Source organism: Quercus robur, chromosome 4 (assembly GCF_932294415.1).
Source record: "Quercus robur chromosome 4, dhQueRobu3.1, whole genome shotgun sequence".
Classification (NCBI taxonomy): domain Eukaryota; kingdom Viridiplantae; phylum Streptophyta; class Magnoliopsida; order Fagales; family Fagaceae; genus Quercus; species Quercus robur.
The window spans coordinates 83728677-83748771 of NC_065537.1; the positions used below are offsets into that span (position 1 = coordinate 83728677).

Here is a 20095-nt window from a genome sequence, read left to right on the forward strand (position 1 = left end):
GGTCCAGCTTCACTTCCATTAAATGCATAGAGTACACTATAGTGCACAACAATTTCATCATCCATTTTTCTCAACCAAAAAAAAAAAATCATCATCCACTTTATCATAATTTTTGCCAAGCCAAGTGTACACTGTCTGCATTTGTAGCTTTTCTTTTATTGCTAATGGTCATAGTATGGAGCCAGAACTTGGAGTTAGGGGGAATAATTTTAGTAATGTTGGCGCTATACTATATAAGTAATTAAGGCGGTCTTCTAGAGCCCCAAGTATATAAAAGGCCTCCAAATTTTAACTAATATGATTTTTTTTTTTTTATTGTAATAGTATTAATTAAAACCAAATATTAGTCAATAAATAAAATAATATTTTTATATCAAATGAAAAACAAGAAAAAAAATAGAGAAAGAAATAGTACATCCATAACATTTTTCACACCATTTTTATAACAAATCTTAAGTACCATGATATTACAAGCTGTTATTGATCATAGCAAAAAAAAATAATTTCTGTGGTGGGTTGAAATTAGAATTTAGAACCAATAACAACTTAACATCTAGGATTTGATGTAACACTTCTCAAAAAAAAAAAAAAAATAGCAATACACAAAAAATTTTACAATATTTTTCATAACAGTTTAGTTGGCAAAGTTTTTCAAGTTCTTATTTAGATCCACCACTAATATCACTCTTTTACTTACTACTATCAATCCATATTTGGTGCCAAAATTTTCTTGTAATTAAAATTTCAATTGCTTTGGAATTTGTATTTTGTGGGTTACTTATAAGTGGGAGAAAAAAGAAAAGAAAAGAAAAGAAAGATATAGCCTGATAACTTACTACAAGCCCAAACTCCAATTTAGGCTGGAATGGACTAAAATAGACTAAAATGACCCGTAATTTTATTCGAAGGAGAAAGGGGGTTTCTTGTTCCAATTTGCATTCCGGAAAAAGGTATTGACAACATTGATCGGAACCCAATTGACTACCCGACTCGTCATTTGTGAAGGAATCTAACTCCAAAGCAACGTGAATTGAAAGAGCATACCAAAGAAGAGCAAGCAGAATATGATAAGCCTATCATTGAGGCAGAGAACATTTAAAATCTTGCATACAGATAAACCTGTCCTTTTTGTAGGTTTTTTTTTTTTTTTTTTTTTTTGGGTACACGTTTAGAAGGTCGTGGTGAACCTCAATACTTGTATAAACCACATGTATCGACTAATTAATACTACCATTGAATAGGTTTGCATGTAACTTGACGAGAGAGGAATTTAATTATGAGACAAAAACGACCACGTTTGGTGTGAGATCTAATATTCCTTTGCCTTTGCCTAGCACGTTAATTGATCTGTTTACATTTTAGCCACTTTGTTGCTGTGTCAATTTGGTTTTTTCTCAAAATTTCCCTCTAACTTTGTGCAGGGATCAAGACGTTTAACTTGAATACAAATTTCTTGTACTTTTTTATGTACCACTCTATATTTCACCAATAACAACTTGCTATGTGTATGATTTTTTCTATTTTCAACTCTAATTTTTTTTTTTTTTTTTTTGCTAGGTAAATATGCGGGGGCTCGAACTCCCGAGCTCAAGGTATATAGGGACACCAGGTGCCACTGGGCTACAAGGCCCAATGGCTATTTTCAACTCCAATTATTTTATAAGGAAAGTAAAATTAATATATGGCAAGTTACTATTGGTGGAATATAAAGTGATACACAAAAAAAAGATACAAAAAATTTGTATTAGTGTAACTCATACTCATTTGGTGATCAATATGTGCACTTTGTTAAAGGGAAAACAAAGCTTAAACGACATACAAAGCTAAACGGCAATAAGAAGAATATAGAACAGAAGAGAACGACAGAAGGAAAAGCAGTTACAACACGTGCCAGAAGGAAGAAGTGGTGTATTACAGCTGTCAAGCACTGATTGGAGTTTGCTAAAGTTTGTTAAGCAGTTATTTTGGGCGGGAAGTTTAGCCCCTGTTTTATTGGTGTATATAAATTGGAAGTAGTTAGTTTTTCATTTTGTAAACATTCAATCAATGAGAAGTTTCTTTCTTTACATGGACGTTCGCGCCTCGGTCGACGCTCGTGTTTGAGCTTTATGGTCATGTCCGCAGAGAATATAATCCTGTTTTTGAGACAAAAGAAAAGTAGACTGTTATGTGTTTGATAAAATGCCTAAGAGAGAGTGTGTTTGTGTTTTTAAGTGAGAGTAGTACCAGAGGGGTTCGTCTTGGATAACGGCATGGTGGAGAGTGGAAGTTGAATTTTTTATTCACTAATCAAGTGTTTCAAATGATTCTGCAGTTTTACTGCTGGCAGATATTTTTTCAGAATTTTGGTTGTTTTGCTCTGTTTGGTTGGTAGATTTAATTTAGTTTCGGGGAAAGGTTCCCAACATAAGATTTTATTCTATACATTTATTTATGGAGGATAAAAATTATTTTTCCATTTTTAACTTGAAGTTTTGCTGCCGATCCAGATTTCCATGCAACAGGGCCCATTTATGGTGCGGATTACTTGTCCTCAGTGTCATGGAGAATGGGAAATTGTACGGTTCTCTTCGTGATGAAAAAATCTATTGTAGTTGTGATATCCACATTTTTACCAATAGTCGTAAGCGACGTAGCATGGTTAGGGCGCGTTATTCTGATTTGAAGTGTAATCATCTGTGGTTTTACGGTGAACCTCACAGCCGATTACAGACGAGATTCGGAGACTTGATGCAAGGTGATTGGAATCATGTTGATATTTCATGTATAATCGATCACTGGGCAAGGTACATGTGGAATGCATATGTCCAGTCCTCCTCAGAATTCCGTTATCATCCAACACAATTCTCAAAATATTGATGACTGACACAGAGCTGCTCACCTTTACTATCTCAAAATGGTTCACATATGAATGTTGGTATCTCAACGGACTCAGACACGGGAGACCCTTCAAGCTCCTCTAGTCCCTGTGGATTTACTCAGCAGATGGCAATGGGTTCTTTAATAGCCAATCCCTTTATAAAAAGATGACTCCATTTTCAATCTATATCCACTGTCAAAGAAACTGAGTCCAATGCAAAGAAATATGCCCAGGTATGTTGCATTTTATCTGAATTTACACGCAATTATTAACGAAATCTGAAAGTAATCAATTGAATATCGTGCCAGGTATTTCTTTTTTTATTTTAGGTTTTTTTTTTTAATTATTTATGTTTTTGTTTCTTTTTTGGCTCTGGTGGTTGTATTGCTAAAATATCGTACTGTTGTCAAGCTATTCTTATCCGTGTAGAATAAATTCCTCTGCTACAAAGTCTAATGCATGATCTTATCAATTCAGGCCTTAAAATTTGTATATGGTTTGTTAGTATATAGTAGAGTAGGTATTTGGGAATGAAATGGATGGGCTTGCAGGCTTTTTATTTTATAATTACAGGTCTGTTTGCATCAGGTAGCAAAAATCAGATTTCGTTTTTTAAGCTTTAAGAAGAAAAGAAAAATAATCGGTTTTATAGGATTTTTATATGCTAGTTTTTATAGGTGCTTGACTCTCCTCCTTTACCATTTGCAGGAGTAGATAATTATGAGACCACAAAGGTGAGTAGAAGTGGCGCGCAGATCCTGATGGAAATCAACCTGGTGATCTTTATATTGTCATTAAGGTCACCTGTTATGCTGTTTCTTAACACCTCCTCAGTCACCTGTTAGCAATTAATGGAAGAGGGGTTTAGGGTCTATAGGTTGATTATGGTTTTAAAAAAGATGGAATATAAATGTAAAGATAGCTGTTCTTAAAAAGATATATTTCAGGAATTTTCTGGCAGCAGAAAATTTTAGGTACTTTTTGATTTGTTTCTACAATTATTAGACATCTAAAATCCATTAGAGGAATGATAAAAATAATTGAATTACATTTGTAGAAACTTATCTGTTTCTGTATGGAATAAGAAAACCTCCTAATATTAGTAAGTTTCTTGAAAATTTTATTTACTTATTAGCCAATCCCAATAACCAAATTTGGTACCCTAGTCCCTTTTTGCAAGTTGACAATCAATACTTCTGATAGCTATAGTTGTATATATCATTTGGCTCAAGTTACTTTTATTTTTGATCTATTTGATTTTTGATGTTTAGAGTCTACAATTCATCTTTCTATTTGATTTGCTTGTTTTTGGTTTTAAGTGTTTTGTGTTTATCATTGTGAGCATAGAGTACTTTTTTTTTCTCTGTTAATAAAATTTTATTACTTATAATTAAAAAAATAAAAAATAAAAACTTTTATCTTTGGTCTAGCTGTTTAATTTAGTGGGTTTATTGGATTGCAGGCAATTTTGGGGGGAACAATCCAGGTTCCAACTCTCACAGGAGACGTAGTCGTCAAGGTTTGTTTAATGTTTGTATATGATTAGTGCTTGTGCAATGGGAAAATTTCATTTGGAATTTTCATTTGATTGCTTTGTTGAGGTTCTGTCATTTCATTTGGAATTTACTCATGCAACTCATGTGACTTGATTATTGGACTTGACCCCCAGATAGGATGGTGACTGGGTCAGTTAATAATGAGATCTGGTTTGTTTGTTGAGGTTCTTTCATGTCCACCCTTTGTTGGGACTATGAAAACCAAAGCCAAATAGCATCTCTCTATGCCTCCATGTCATTCCTATGGGGTTGGCCTTTAGCCTAAGATTACTGGCTTCTTGTAAAGGTTCTTTCTTGTTCTAGTTCCTATAGTATCATGGTTTAACTATTTTATGATGTTCAGGTTTGCTCTGGCATCCAGCCTGGTCAAATGGTAGTTTTGAAGAAGAAAGGTTGGTGAATTAGACATGCTCATTACGTTTATTTATAGAAAATTTTGTGTGATAAATGATTCTATTTTGGTTTGCCACTTGCATCCTTCTCTCTATTGAGAATAGTGTGTGACATAATTGGTCCTTTAACATTTTAGCCACTTTGTTCCTCGTATCAATAAACCCTCAGAATTTCAATTGAAGCAACTTCCTCAGCTTGTGTCAATGTGATCTTTCCTTATTGCCACAATTTATTCTTTTTCTTTTTATAAAGTAAGGAATCAACATGAAATTTTGACAGAAGGGTATCCTCTATGACTAAAGAGTCCATATGAGTCGCGTTAGATATGCAATTTGTTGCTAATCATCATTTCAATGTGAGATTTAATGATTTTACCCTAGTTAAGCAAGTTATTAGGTGTAATATCATTAATTTTTATTACTTATATAAAAAAATATATTGCTAATTTTTTTATTTTCTGTTAAGATTCTAAAAAACATTAGTAAAATTTTTTGTCTCAAAATTATGTGTATTCCCTCTGACTTCGTTGTTTTTGTGCAGGGATCAAGACGAGGAACTCTTATTCATTTGGTGATCAATATGTGCACTTCAATGTTAGCATTCCATCATAGGTTTCCTTGTCTTAGCCATTGTTTTTGCAGGGTTTTTCACCTTCCAAAACGTACTTTTATGATTCAGTTCAATCGAGTGTGTGGACTACAGAATGTGTTTGCAGCCTCTCATTTTCATAGTATATTAAAATTCTTGATTTGTGTAGGAATTTGACCCCAAGGCAAAGTGAATTGGTTGAAGAGTTTGCCAAAGAAGAGTAAAGGGAATATGAAAAGTGTGCTACTGCTGGAGCATCTGGGTAAAAATGTAAACCAAAAAAGGCTTCATTTCTTTGACAATTCATAGAAAGTCAAGCTTAGCAAAAAAGGATAAAGGCAACCGAAGGAAAAGCATCAATTGTTGAAAGACCCACCCACTCTATAAGTTTTGTAGGAGTGACTCTGGGTCATTTTTGTCCAAGTATTTTTTTTTGGGGGGGGGGGGGGGGGGAGGTGTTGTTAAGGGTATGTAATTTTTTCCTTACAAATCACAATTGTAGGTATTATTTGAGGCGACTAAATTTGATCACTTGCATCCAAAGTATTGAAGTTGTTATTGTACATATTATTTATTGTTCTTTAATATTTTCCGTTGTCAAGAACATCAAGTCAATTTATTTGTGGGTTTTGTATTATGTTATGACTAATGTCACATGGAATAAATCTTAAAGTTGACTATATAGATGGTTAAATATGTAGTGAAGCTTTTAGAAAGTTAAACCTTATTCAATTGGTTTTTTTTTTTTGGCTCTGTCAGATCTGACGAGTGCTTGTTTTGCAAGGGAATGGATGTGACCCTATTCTAGTTTTGAACATTGTGAATTCATGAGCATGTTAGATGCAATTTGGTAGAGTTCACGGCAGCAAGATTTGACTCCAAACATGTTTGGAGTTAATGGCTACAACACTCACAAAAAAAATTAACATAATTATATATTTTTGAAATTATAATTGTTAGATTGTATGTTTTTTATGTTCTTAAAACACATGCTAAATTTTATGTCAATCGAATGTTATTTTTTATTTGATCCATGAATTTATTTTTTATACATAATCTTATATTTCAAAAAACTTGAAATTTAAACATTTGTTGATAGTATAGCTATTGATCTTTGATTTTTTTGGAAATTTTGTAAGTATAAAAGATATGAGAAGAAAATGTAATCTAATGTGGGATTTGTCAAAGACTCTAAATTCACATTTAATAAAAAGATGTTAAGAGGAATTGTAGCCATTTGATTGAAGCCAAACTTTGTCAAGTAAAAAGAGAGTTAACAAATTTTTTTTAAAGAATTTGCAAGATTTAAGATTTGTTTGCATTACCTATCACTTCGTACCTAGTCTCCTAGCCCCTTGGGGGAAGGTACATTTCTCTGTCTTTGCACAACTCACTTATTCAATTAAAGCAAAAAAAAAAAAAAAAAAAAAAAAACATTCTTAGTCCATTAAAATTATACAGCAAATACAAATTTTGCACAACATAGTATTAAAATTCAATCTTCGGATTCAAAATCCAACAATAAGAGACACACACACATGTGATCATCAAGGGCGGCTTGATGCATTTGGGGGCCTAAGGCGAAAATTGATCATCTTATTTAGATGCAAAATTACTACTAATTAACATGAACTACATAGAATTTTTTTTTGAATTTTGAATTTTTAAGACAAAAAAAAATTTGACAAAAATTTTCATACTTGTTGATGTGGTAGATTGATAGTGGTAAGTAAAACAGTGGTGTTAGTGGTAGATTTAGATGAAAACTAGTAAAAGTTTGCTAATTAAATTCTTATTATTATTCTTTTTTTTTTAGAAGTGCAACATTCACAATATTTTTTACAACAAATCCTAGATTTTAAACTGTTTTTTGTTTTTTATTTGAAAATATTACTATAATTATTTTTTTGCCATCAACAATAGGCTGTAATAACTTGCTACTTAGCATTAGTTGTACAAGTGTTGTGAAAAATATTGTGAACGACATTGCATTTTTCTCTATTTTTTTATTTTTTTTTCGTCTAATAAAAAATTTTATTTTATTTATTGATTATAAATAATCCTATTGGTTAAAATTTAGGGGCTTTTTTTTTACTTGGGGCCTTAGGCGGTTGCATTTTTTGCTCCACCATAGAGCCGGCCCTAGTGATCATTAAAATGCAAGGCAATGCACTCTAAAAATTGAACAACTTACAGTAATGAACCACAACAAAACATTAGCTATGCAAGTCTGAAATTGAACAACATACGGTAAAGAACCACAACAAAGCAGCGGTAAGTATCAATACACACTTCAATGAGGTTAAACCACACCCTACGTCAGTATGGTTTTAAGTAGAGAACTGCAGCCATTTCCAACAAGACTGTTATGTAAGCCACCACAAAGCTTATGTAGAAGATACCCATGTCCATGAAACTATCACCTTCTTCCCCCTCAATATCCACTGGCACTGTAGATGATCGTCTCATTTTGGTGCAACCATTATATAATGGAGGCCCACACAGGAGAGGGTTCCCCTCATAACTGCTTTCATCACAAGTAATGAATTGATTTTTTTTATTGTGCGTTATACCTGATAGGTTGTTGTGTGCCACACTAAAGACCGCTAGAGAGGTCATTTCAGTCAATTGAGGTGGAATTTTACCATTCAAATCATTGTAGGAAAGATCCAAACTTTCTATCTCCTTTAGATTTGAGAATGTTATAGGCCATTAGTCCAGATAGATTGTTGTGTGACAAGTTCAATACATGAATATTGCTGCTTATCCTACCTAGTTCCGGTGGGATTTTACTGGCTAGGTTGTTGCTTGTAGGAGTAAGTTCTACTTTTTATGGCGAACTCTACTTCTACGTCAACATTCACAACATCATTGAACATAAATAAAAAATTATTTGGATCTTCGATATTTATTGACTTTGTGTACCAACAAAATGAAAAACTATTGGAACTAGACATCTCTATATATGAATCTCTTGAAAAAGGTATTTGGGTGGATGCATTAAAAGTAATGTTACTCAAGCAGTAAGGTATCATACTTGAAAATTTATTGTAGGAAAGATCCAAAATGATTAAGTTCTACAAAAGGCATCATTGAATTGGAATTTGACCTCCTAAATAATTCGCTTTCAAGAGGAGAATTCTCAATGTTGAGAGGCTTCCAATCCAATTAGGAATGTCACCAGTTAGATGGCTATCTCGAAGATTTAGTGCAAGTAGATTGGAGTTATTTTGGAAATCACTTGGAATTGGACCGCTCAAGAAATTTTTATTTAATTGGAAAAAAGTGGTACTTGAGGAATTGAAGCAGATGGAACATAGCCAAACAAATTATTGTCAAAAAGGTCAAGAAATCTAAGATCAAGGAGTTTGCATAACTCAATTGGAATGGGACCTTCAAAATGATTTTTGGCCATAACAATATGTTCTAAAGATGATATGTTCCCCATCCACATTGGAAGCACGCCTGAGAAGTGATTGTTGTCCAAACGTAAAAACCTTAGATTAGTCAAATTAAAATTGGTAGGAAATATTTGTCCACTGAAGTTGTTTGATAATGTGAGAAGTTCTAACTGTTAGCAACCCATAATGAAATGTATTGATAATGTTCATGAGAAATTATTCCCAGAAAAGTCTAGGCGCTGTAGGAATACCAAATTCCCAAAAGAAGAAGAATACTACTTTAAAATTCATTTTTTCAAAATTTTTAAATAATTTAAAATTTTCAAAATTAGACTAAGGTTTGTGGGAATTGGACCTTGTAAGTAATTATCTGAAATTTCCATTGTTAAAATGTTGGGACGAATATCATGTGGCACTATGAGAGGCCCTGTAAAAGAGTTATTGTTTAAAATAGAAACCTAGGCCTCCAATATTGTATCGTTCACTAACAACCAATTACTCAATTAGGGAACTGCCCAACCAACTTACCATGAGAGAGATTAATTAGTCCCAAATCATATTGGTAAGAAGAAATTTGGGAGGTGTGTTATTGAGAATGTTAAATGAACAATTAGACAAATTGAAAACCTTTAATTGGAAGGTTGGAATCCAAGTAAGAGAGTCAGGTTTCAGAGCTAATATATTGTTATCACTTAATTGGATCTTAAGTTTTGAGAGGTTGAAAAGGAAGGAAAATGTGAATGGGATCAAGAAGTTGTTATTTGAGAAAGAAAGGTACTCAAGTTGTAAAGTTGTGATTTACAACTATGTTTTATGTTGGCTTTATTCCATGACAAAAAGTGTTGTAATTGCTTTAATTTTGTTCCTTGTATTTTGTGGGATTTTATTGTATTGGGTTTAGTATTAAGTTGGTGAAAAATCGAACATGTATTGAATGAACAAGTAGATTTTGAGAGTGTTTCGCAAGAAACCTACCTGCAAAAGAGCCACATGAAAAGCACATGCTGGAAGCTGAAGAGTCGTGCCAGGCTGTTAGTTTCGCGAGTGTCTCAAGAGAAGGGCCAACCTGCAAGATACCTGCAAAACTCTCTGCCTGGAGGATTTTAAGTGACTTTCTTACCCTTCACCCATACTATATATACCCTCATTACCCACAAGAGTATGAGACGTCATTCAGAGAGAAAAACCATAGATAGGTTTTCTACATCATAACACACCCATCTTTTAGAGAGAGAGCTACTCATCCTTAGTGAGAAATCATTCTAGCTTCTTCTCCTTCCCTCTCCCATTATCATATCTTAAGAGGAGATTTGTACCCAAACATAACCCACACCTATTCAGAGTGTAGAGAATGTTTTGAAACTTGGGAAGCTTTGGGGATTTGCCAAAAGAAGCCAGTGAGGCTTAGTGGATGCAATCGGGTGTATTGTGAGATCCGGAAAGTTAGAGAAGACATGACTCCGAGAAGTCCATTGGTAGTAGGAGCTTGGAGGGCTCAAGTACATTGCATAGACTAGGCTTGGAGGGTCTTTTGTTATTCGTGTACTCCAACTCTATTCCTAGGTTGCATCGACTCGCCGGACTCCGGTGTCTTTTTTTTTTTCGCTTCTCCGACACGGCGCCGACACGGTGTGTCGGTTTCTTTACTGGCCGTACCGAAGTTATTTCTGTTATACTGGAGAAAATTCCGGATTTCGGTCGGTAAATCTGAACTGGCAGGTAAAAAAAAAAAAAAAAAAAAAGTAAAAACCTTACCGTTGCTTGCCATCGCAGATCCAGTCACCGACACAACGCCGATCTCAGAGTTCTCTGCTTTTTCTTCTCAGCCTCACATTGCTGCTACTGCTGCTTCGTTCTCTTCTTATTTTAGCTTCCATCTTCATCTCTTCCTTTTTTTTTTAAGTTTTCTCTTTATCTTCCTTTCTCTTGTTTTATCCGCCCCTAACCCATGAGAGTTGAATAGTTTTTTACTAATTGACACACTTTTTAAGGAACTGACATCGATTTGAACTGTGAAAGTTTAACAAATAGTGAAAATTTGAATGTAACTTTTTAACTATCCGAACTCTCTTTTATCTCATCAATCAGTAGCCAGTGAAAGTCCCACTCATGTGTTCAACACCTCAACTAAAGGCTTTATTTTAAAATTCATTTTTCTCTTTATTTTAATTGTCTAACTACATTTAATTCTTTCTTTTTCTTTTTTAAATGTATATAACTACATGTAACTTATTCACTTTTTAAAAAATAAACATATATCCCCTCATTATTATTATTATTATTGGTTAATTGAATAAATTAGGCATCTATATTCAATTAGACATAGATTTGTAATTTTTATAAAATTAGCGGTAATTCTAAAACAGTACACCGGTATTAATTGGTACCGAAATATTTCCTACCTCTGACCAAAATGAAACGGCCACCGGTACGGTATTAAGAATGACGACTATGTTGATGATGATGATGTTGTTGCTCTATGATAATCTTGAAAGTTTCAAACTTGTTTTCCTTTTATGTTTTTAGTTTGATGTTGAATGTAGCCTATTTAAACTTTTGGTTTGCACTCTAAACATTTTATGTGCATTATTGTACTACTTTGGGTGTTAGTTTACTTATTTGTAGTTCTTACATAATTTAAATTCTAGACATAAACGTATTTTATGTCTAAAAATATTAAAAAATATACCTAAATATAAAATTTAATTAATTATTTAATTACCGTATCCATGCCATGTCATACCCTTATTTTTCAAAAAAAAATTGTCGTAACCCCATATCCATACCCGTGTCATTACCATACCCGTGTCCGTGTCGGTGTAACTTAGGTTGCAACTATACAAATTGCGACTGAAATAGCATATTTTGGGACTCTTAAGCACAGTAATTTACCCCTATGATATATAGTAGTTGCTTATGTTCAGATATTAACAAATCAATACTCGTGGAACATGATTTAAGGCATAATAAGTTAGACACGTCCAACTATAAAAGACCCGAACTCCTGACATGTATAATAGGAAATATCTAGACAAAGCAGACAATAGCATGAGAAAGCGCCAAGCATAAGAAGGAAAATGCATAAATGTAAGACATCATACCATAAATATGCAATTGAACTAACCTTAAAACTATTGTCCATCATTCAGAGCATGTGCTCAACATAATTTTTTTTTTTTTAACATTAGGCAATAGTAGCATAAAAACTGACAATCATTTTTTTTTTTTTTTATAAAGAATGGGAAATCATATTACAAAAGGACGAGTTCAAATCTTCTGTCTCACTCTTCCTGCTCCACTTTATACTCCACAAATAAAAACATGCCACATGTCCATCTAATTTATTAAATGCTAAATTTATGCCTTCTATTATTTCAATTACCTAAATATGGCATGTTTTTATTTGTGGAGTATATAGTGGAGCAGGAATAGTGGGATAGAAGATTTGAACTCCAAAAGGACAACACCCCTAATTTTCACTGCAACATATTGTGGCGTTATGAAATTCAAACGGGAATCAATTTGAGAAGATGAACTTATAATCACCTTCAGGCAAAGATTCCGTATAACAAAAACTTTCTTTACACGTGACCTTGCATCCTCTGGCAACTCGAACTACAACAATGAGAAAATATATTTCAAACATATACCGACACACATTAGACATGAATCACGGAAAGAAGAAAGAATGTGCTTGAGGATCCCATATGATACAGATTAGTCCATTTTATTTTCTACAGCATCAAAAGGAAAAGGACCAATCTAAAATGTGATCCCATTTCAGAATATGGCCCCTTGACCTAAGATGATGTACTATTGGAAAAAAAAAACCACAGTAAAAGATCTCCCGATTGCACAAGTTTTTTAACTAAGCATGGCAAAAAAAAAGTAATAATAATAATCACCTAATTAAATTTTTTTTTATATAGCCTAAGAAATTTACTCGGATGCAACCCAATTTTTTTTTTTTTTTTTTTTTATATACTTTTTGCAGGAAATGACTCCTTCAACCTTCTAGAAATATCCAGTGTCCTTGTAGAGACTTGATAAAAACTGATACCTGATATTTGAGTTTAGCAAATTCTTGTATGTCTGACCATAGAGTTTCTGAGCTAAGATTCATAAATGATGATTGATTCTTCCTTGCAGACGCCCCACCTTTAAACCTTCCTAGCCCCTTAGAAGGCTTTCCTGAACATTGATGGCCTCCTTGGTCCTAAAAAAATATGAAACATAAAGAACAGCCTTGGGCCAAGATTTCTCCATCAAGAGTAAAATTTCATTTTACCATTTCCATTAAGAAAATTGAGTGAATTTAGTAAAGATTTTAGATTGTAAACATCATTTAATATTTCAAGAAAAAATTTAAACTTTCTTCCGAAGAAAAAGATGCAACTTAATTGCTTTGATTGTTGTACAATTACAATGACGGACCACAAACTGAGGGAACATATGGCCTCAAGAGTTAGCTCACAAAAAGCTCAAAGCTGAAAGCAGTAAAAGCCAAAAAAAAACCATAAGAAATCCTGGAACTATTGATCCATGTGACACATACCTTTTTGTGGGTTCTGGACTGCATATTGTTGGCAGCAACTTTTGAGCCAACAGCTTGAATACTTCCAAAAAAGCAATTGAAGAAATGTGATATAGCTGGCGCAATATCATGATCCTCTCTATCTCTCAAAACATCCTGCTCAAGATGGAGTCAGTTTAATCAGACTGGGAAGGGAAGTGTGGATGTGAACAGGAAATGTGTTTCCACATGCATGTGTGCAAGCTATGCCAGACCGCCCTCTTGTAGGCAAAGTTGATGGTGTCTATCTCTAACACAAACGGCAGGAAAAAGATGTCACATTTTACAATTGACGTAGTAACATGCGACACCTCTTTGCAAATTATTGTGGTGAAATTGTGGAATTAATTGAAACAATGTATACACACTTTGTAACATCATTTATAATGTAGAAGCTGCTTAGATTATGCTTATGAGCTTATCACCTTGAGGATGTGCTTTGCAGACCTAACAACAATCTCATTAGAACAAAGATCCCACAAATGTGGTAAATGTTCTGTCCCATCAGCCACCTGTAGCAAAGCTCCAGACATGTCTGTTAATGTATATTATATTATATTATGGGCTTTAGGCCCAATTACCTTTCTTGTATAGCACACTTGTACTTGTACTACACTTTACTTGTACCGCACACTTACGACTCCTATATAAGGCTCTGATGTATATTCTCTCATTATGAAATATAATACAATCTTCCAGTATTTCTAACATGGTATCAGAGCCACTGCTCTGACCTTTTCTTAGCAGTCTTTTCTGTATTGGTGTTACTCCACTCTCAACATCGCTTCCGCTATCACAACAGTCGCCGCAGCCTCTCGCCGTTGAAACTCCGACGTCTTCCAGTCGTCGTCTTTGGGTTCCGGACCTGCAGCTGCTGTCGTTGAGTAGTCCAACACTGCACAGAACACTGCACGTGTCATCGCCGCCACGAATATTGCTCCGATCAAATTTCTGGAGATATCACTGTGTTCGTCTTGAACCGATCTACCCGGCGGTGAAAGCCTCGCAGTAATTAGATACTGCACGCGCCGTCACGCGCGGCTTGTTTTTTCTGCGTCAGAGACCCACGCGCCACACGCGCCGTCATCAATTCCAGCTGACGTCACCTGTGACGTCATCAGTGCCACGTCAGCCCTAGCTGCGTCAGCATCCACTCATCTGCTGACGTCAGCGCCACGTCATCCTGTGACGTCATCTGCTGACCATTGACCGTTGACTGACCGTTGACTTTGACCGGCCGTTGACTTTGACCGTTGACTTTTCTCCAAGGTTGACTTTTGCAGTCCAGGTTCTCCTTACCCAGTTTTTCGCGTAGATTTCATTTTTGCATTCTGTTTTTGCATATTGTGTCTCTAAATGGATAAAAAGTATGTTTTTCTTTCTCGCCCCATCAATACTGTATTGGAGGGGAACAAGAATTACTTATCTTGGTCTCAAGCTATGCGCAGTTTTCTTAAGGGTCGTATGCTCTGGCATTATTGTACTGGTGCAGTCGCCATTCCTGTCAAGGGAGCAAGTGAAGAAGATACTGCCTTTCTTGGTCGTATGATTGAATGGGATAGTCACAACCACATGATCCTCACATGGATTCGGAACACTTCCATTCCCTCCATTTCCAACCTGTTGGGCAGCTATGATGATGCCAAGTCAGCGTGGGATATGTTGGCCAAAAGGTATCCCACTACTCATGGCTCCATGAAATATCAGTTAGTGGTTGAATTGCATCAACTCAGACAAGAACCAGGGCAATCCATCAATGACTACTATGATCAGCTTCGCTTCATTTGGGATCAAATTGACCTTTCTGATCCAACTTGGGCATGCTCAAAGGATGCTCAACAATATGCTTCCATCAGAGATGAATTTCGCCTCTATGAATTCCTGATGTCCCTTCACAAGGACTTTGAGCCCATTCAAGGCCAGCTGCTAAATCGCAGTCCTGCTCCCTCTCTTGATACTGCTGTGAATGAGTTGGTTAGAGAAGAAGCTCGTCTTGCAACCCTTCAAGCTCAGAATAAGCTCAATGTTTTGGCTATTACACCTTCTGCTCCACCCATAGAGCAACCTCAACAATCAGGTGATTCCTCTGGCTCTAGCAATCGTTGCAAGCAGACCAACAAAAAGTTCTGCAACTATTGCAAGCGTCCTGGCCACACCATTGAGACTTGTTATCGTCGCAACAAATCTACTGCTGCCGTTGCTAATACTGAGCCTACTCCGTCGATGGCTTCCATTTCAGCTGAGTCCCAGTCTTCTGGATCCACTATCAACCTCTCTCCCGCTGAACTACAGGAGATCATAGCTCAGGCTGTTCGTATGGCTGGTAATGCATCTCTTTCCACTGCTCTCTCAGTTCTACCCGGTAAGTCTCAAACTTGGCTCTTTGACTCTGCTTGTTGCAATCACATGACACCTCACTCCTCCTTATTCTCCAAACTTGACCCTGCACCACACCCTCTAAATATTCATATAGCTGATGGTTTCACCATGCATGGGAATAGTCTAGGTTTTGTTTCGACCTCCAACCTCTCTGTTCCTGGAGTCTTCCATGTACCTGACCTATCCTATAATTTGTGCTCTGTGGGACAATTAGCTGAACTAGGTTATCGCCTTATTTTTGACTATTCTGGGTCTATTGTGCAGGATCCGAGGACGGGACAAGAGCTTGGGACCGGCCTTAGAGTTGGGCGTATGTTTCCCGTAGACAATTTTCATCTTCCACCTGTTGCTCCTGTTTCTGTTGCTGCTGCAGCTGCTGCAGTTTCTTCCTTACCATCTCTTGCACTTTGGCATTCTCGTCTTGGTCATGCATCATCTTCTCGGGTACAACAGTTAGCTTCTAGGGGTCTGTTGGGTTCTGTGTCCCAAGACAATTTTGATTGTACTTCATGTCAGTTAGGAAAACAACCAGCTTTGTCTTTTAATAACAGTGAATCCATTTCTAATAGTATTTTTGAGTTAATTCATTCTGATGTTTAGGGACCTTCTCCTGTTGCTAGTATTGGTGGATCTCGATATTTTGTTGTCTTTATTGATGATTATTCTCGTTATAGTTGGATATTTCCTATGAAATCTCGTTTTGAAATTTTACCAATATACAGCAACTTTGCCAAAATGGTTGAAACCCAATTCTCCAAACGTATCAAAACTTTTCGTTCTGATAATGCTCTTGAATATACTCAATATGCGTTTCAAGCTTTGTTACATTCCTATGGCACTGTGCATCATCTAACTTGTCCAGGTACCTCTCAGCAAAATGGTCGAGCCGAAAGAAAACTTCGTCATATTCTTGACACTGTTCGTGCTCTTCTTCTTTCTGCCAAAGTTCCTGCCCCATTTTGGGGTGAAGCTGCTCTTAATGCTGTTCATGCGATTAATCGCATTCCAAGTGCTGTCATCCATAATCAGACTCCGTATGAGCGTCTCTTTGGGTCACCTCCTGATTATCATCACCTTCGATCCTTTGGATCTGCTTGTTTCGTTCTTCTTCAGCCTCATGAACACAACAAACTTGAACCTCGATCTAGACTTTGTTGTTTCCTTGGTTATGGCGAAACTCAAAAAGGGTATAGGTGTTATGATCCTGTCTCTCATCGTCTTCGTGTTTCTCATAATGTTGTCTTTTGGGAACATCGATTGTTTGTTGAACTCTCTCACTTTCGTTCTTCTCTAACTATCTCCTCTGTTTTAGAAATTTTTTCAGATGAGTCTCTTGTTCCTTCTACAAATACTTTTGGTCCTCCTTTAGACCCTTCTCCAGATATTTTTGATGCTACTCCTAGATAGGTTGAAGATGAACAGGTTGATGATGAGCTAAGCCACCTAGAGCCTGGGTCCCCTGCTCCTGCTCCGCCTGAAGATCCTCCACAAGACATTCCACATCGCCACTCAACCCGGGTAAGATCCATTCCTACACATTTACTTGACTATCATTGTTAAACTGCCCTTGCTACACTTCACGAGCCTCAAACCTATCGTGAGGCCTCCACTGACCCTTTATGGCAGATTGCAATGAAAGAGGAACTTGATGCATTAACCAAAAACCATACCTGGGATCTGGTCACTCTCCCTCCTGGACAGTCTATGGTTGGTTGTAAGTGGATCTATAAGATCAAGACTCGCTCTGATGGGTCCATTAAGCGCTACAAGGCTCGTCTTGTTGCAAAAGGTTTTACAAAGGAGTATAGGATTGATTATGAAGAGATCTTTGCTCCAGTTGCTCGTATCTCATCTGTTCGTGCCCTCTTAGCTGTTGCTGCTGCTAGTAAATGGGATCTTTTTCAGATGGATATTAAAAATGCTTTCCTTAATGGGGATTTGAGTGAAGCAGTCTATATGCAACCTCCTCCTGGTCTCTCTGTTGACTCAAACAAGGTTTGTCATCTTTGACGTGCACTTTATGGTCTTAAACAAGCTCCACGAGCTTGGTTTGCCAAGTTTAGCTCCACTATCTTTCGCTTGGGTTACACTACCAGTCCGTATGATTTTGCCTTATTTCTTCGTCGTACTGATAAAGGCACCATTTTGGTTCTTCTATATGTGGATGATATGATCATAATTGGTGATGATCTCAGTGGCATTCAAGAACTCAAGGATTTTCTCAGTTAGCAATTTGAGATGAAAGATCTTGGACATCTCAGTTATTTCTTGGGTCTTGAAATTACTCATTCCACAGATGGTCTTTATATTACTCAAGCCAAGTATGCTTCTGACCTTTTATCTCGAGCTGGACTCACTGACAGCAAGACTGTTGACACTCCGGTTGAACTTAATGCGCATTTGACACCCTCGGGGGGAAAACCATTATCTAATCCTTTTCTTTACAGACGATTGGTTGGCAGCCTAGTTTATCTCATAGTTACTCGTCCAAACATCTCCTATGTTGTTCATCAAGTGAGCCAGTATCTGTCTGCTCCACGATCTACTCACTGTGCTGCTGTTCTGTGCATTCTTCGATACCTGAAGGGCACTCTCTTCCATGGCCTTTTTTACTCAGCTCAGTCTCCTCTTGTACTTCGTGCATTTTCTGATGCTGATTGGGCAGGGGATCCCACTGATCGCAGGTCCACTACAGGTTATTGCTTTCTCCTTGGTTCTTCTTTAATTTCTTGGCGAAGTAAGAAACAAACCTTTGTGGCCCGCTTCAGTACTGAAGTAGAATATCGTGCCCTTGCTGATACCACATCTAAGCTCCTTTGGCTACGATGGCTTCTTAAGGATTTAGGTGTGTCCACATCCTCTGCTACTCCCCTTTATTGTGACAACCAGAGTGCCATTCATATTGCTCACAATGATGTCTTTCATGAACGGACTAAACACATCGAGATTGATTGTCGTTTTATCCGTTATCATCTTGTCCATGGTGCTCTCAAGCTCTTCTCCATCTCCTCCAAAGATCAACTTGCAAATATCTTCAGCAAGTCACTTCCTAAGGGACGCACTCGTGATTTGGTTGACAACCTCAAGCTGGTCTCACATCCACCTTGAGTTTGAGGGGGGTTGTTAATGTATATTATATTATATTATGGGCTTTAGGCCCAATTACCTTTCTTGTATAGCACACTTGTACTTGTACTACACTTTACTTGTACCGCACACTTACGCCTCCTATATAAGGCTCTGATGTATATTCTCTCATTATGAAATATAATACAATCTTCCAGTATTTCTAACAATGTCAAAAGCAATACAATCATTTGTAGAAAGATGGAAAAGTTATGAACATGACAGTTTTAACAAAAATAATAAATTTCAATTCAGGCATTGATTTATATTTATTTTCCATAGTTACATGCTAATATTTAAGCATTCACAAACGCTTACTTTTCCAATATAGCGAACATTAATTCCATGAGCATGGATTGCTTCAGTTAATGTTTGTCCATCCATAGGTGAAACTTCAAGCGTGCATGCAAAGATCTTGTACAAACTTTGGAAGCACAACATTTGTAAGATATGAACTCACTTTCCTTTTCTTCATCTTCTGCTATCTCCTGGTGAAGGCAAAGGGTCAAAAACATATCAGATATTTCTTTTCATTTTTTTATTTTTTTATTTTTTTACTTTCTGGCTGAAAATTAGCAAATTTAGAATCCAATAATATTGACAAACAATATTAATAGGTTCAAACTTGCATCTTGACTCCCGGACAACTTAAATTCAGTTAAGACAGTAGGGTTGAAAAGAATGTCCTTGTGTGGAAGAAGCACAATCCTTAACATTCTCATCCCTCCCTTCTTTCGTTTCAGCCTGTGAACAGAAACAGAAAGAACCACATATTGCAGATTACTAAGAGGAAATTCAGGGCACAAGCTATTTCTTATTATAATATATACCGAACAGCAATTGAACTGGTCTTACATGATGATAGTAACATAAACATGTGATTTATAGTTTCATGCCCAAATCCAAGTAAATACACAATTCCTTAAATGAAAATGTACCCCCACAACTACTGCACCCACCAGATTTTTTTCCGTTAATTAATTTTAACAAAATATAAAAATATATACTCCAATTCAACCTTGGAATTTGCTAATTCTATAGGCCCGTAAATATCCCATTCACTAAACACACTAGTAAACCAGAAATAATAATGACACAAGAAACGGACCATAGGCATGATGGAGGTGCTACTCCAGAACCATAACCATAAAAAAAAATAATAATAAAAAGGAGAGAAAGAGAGCGAGAACACACAGAGTTACGATTTCAAGTATGGCAA

At 36.2% G+C, this 20095-nt stretch overlaps 1 protein-coding gene, 1 long non-coding RNA gene and 1 pseudogene across 3 annotated transcripts; 1 reads left to right on the plus strand and 2 right to left on the minus strand.

Annotated features, from left to right (window-relative positions):
- LOC126724045 (receptor-like protein 15) overlaps positions 1-20095 on the minus strand; it is an 81887-nt pseudogene that overhangs the window by 11505 nt on the left and 50287 nt on the right.
- Positions 2107-5832, plus strand: LOC126724049 (uncharacterized). 2 transcript variants are annotated; one of them, XR_007654579.1, is made up of 6 exons: positions 2107-3093; positions 3569-3659; positions 4323-4379; positions 4760-4808; positions 5350-5402; positions 5567-5832. It is a non-coding gene; the product is annotated as an uncharacterized LOC126724049 (long non-coding RNA). The 2 variants fall into 2 exon arrangements; XR_007654580.1 differs by having other exon boundaries at positions 4323-4808; positions 5350-5470.
- On the minus strand, positions 7717-19314 carry LOC126722796 (clustered mitochondria protein-like). The gene is made up of 6 exons (XM_050425941.1): positions 19195-19314; positions 13797-13883; positions 13354-13488; positions 12859-13014; positions 12345-12413; positions 7717-8082 (listed from the first exon to the last, which is right to left on the minus strand). The coding sequence occupies exons 1-6, from the start codon at positions 19258-19260 to the stop codon at positions 7717-7719; spliced, it is 879 nt and encodes a 292-aa protein (XP_050281898.1). The 5' UTR covers positions 19261-19314.

What these genes read in the sequence shown, in the direction of transcription:
- LOC126722796 (XM_050425941.1), bottom strand. Translation starts at nt 19,260, where the DNA reads ATGGATGGACAAACATTAACTGAAGCAATCCATGCTCATGGAATTAAT. An exon ending in ATGTTCGCTATATTGGAAAA is followed by an intron (nt 13,884 to 19,194) that starts GTAAGCGTTTGT and finishes GCTTTGCTACAG; the next exon opens with GTGGCTGATGGGACAGAACA. An exon ending in CTGCAAAGCACATCCTCAAG is followed by an intron (nt 13,489 to 13,796) that starts GTGATAAGCTCA and finishes CATCTTGAGCAG; the next exon opens with GATGTTTTGAGAGATAGAGA.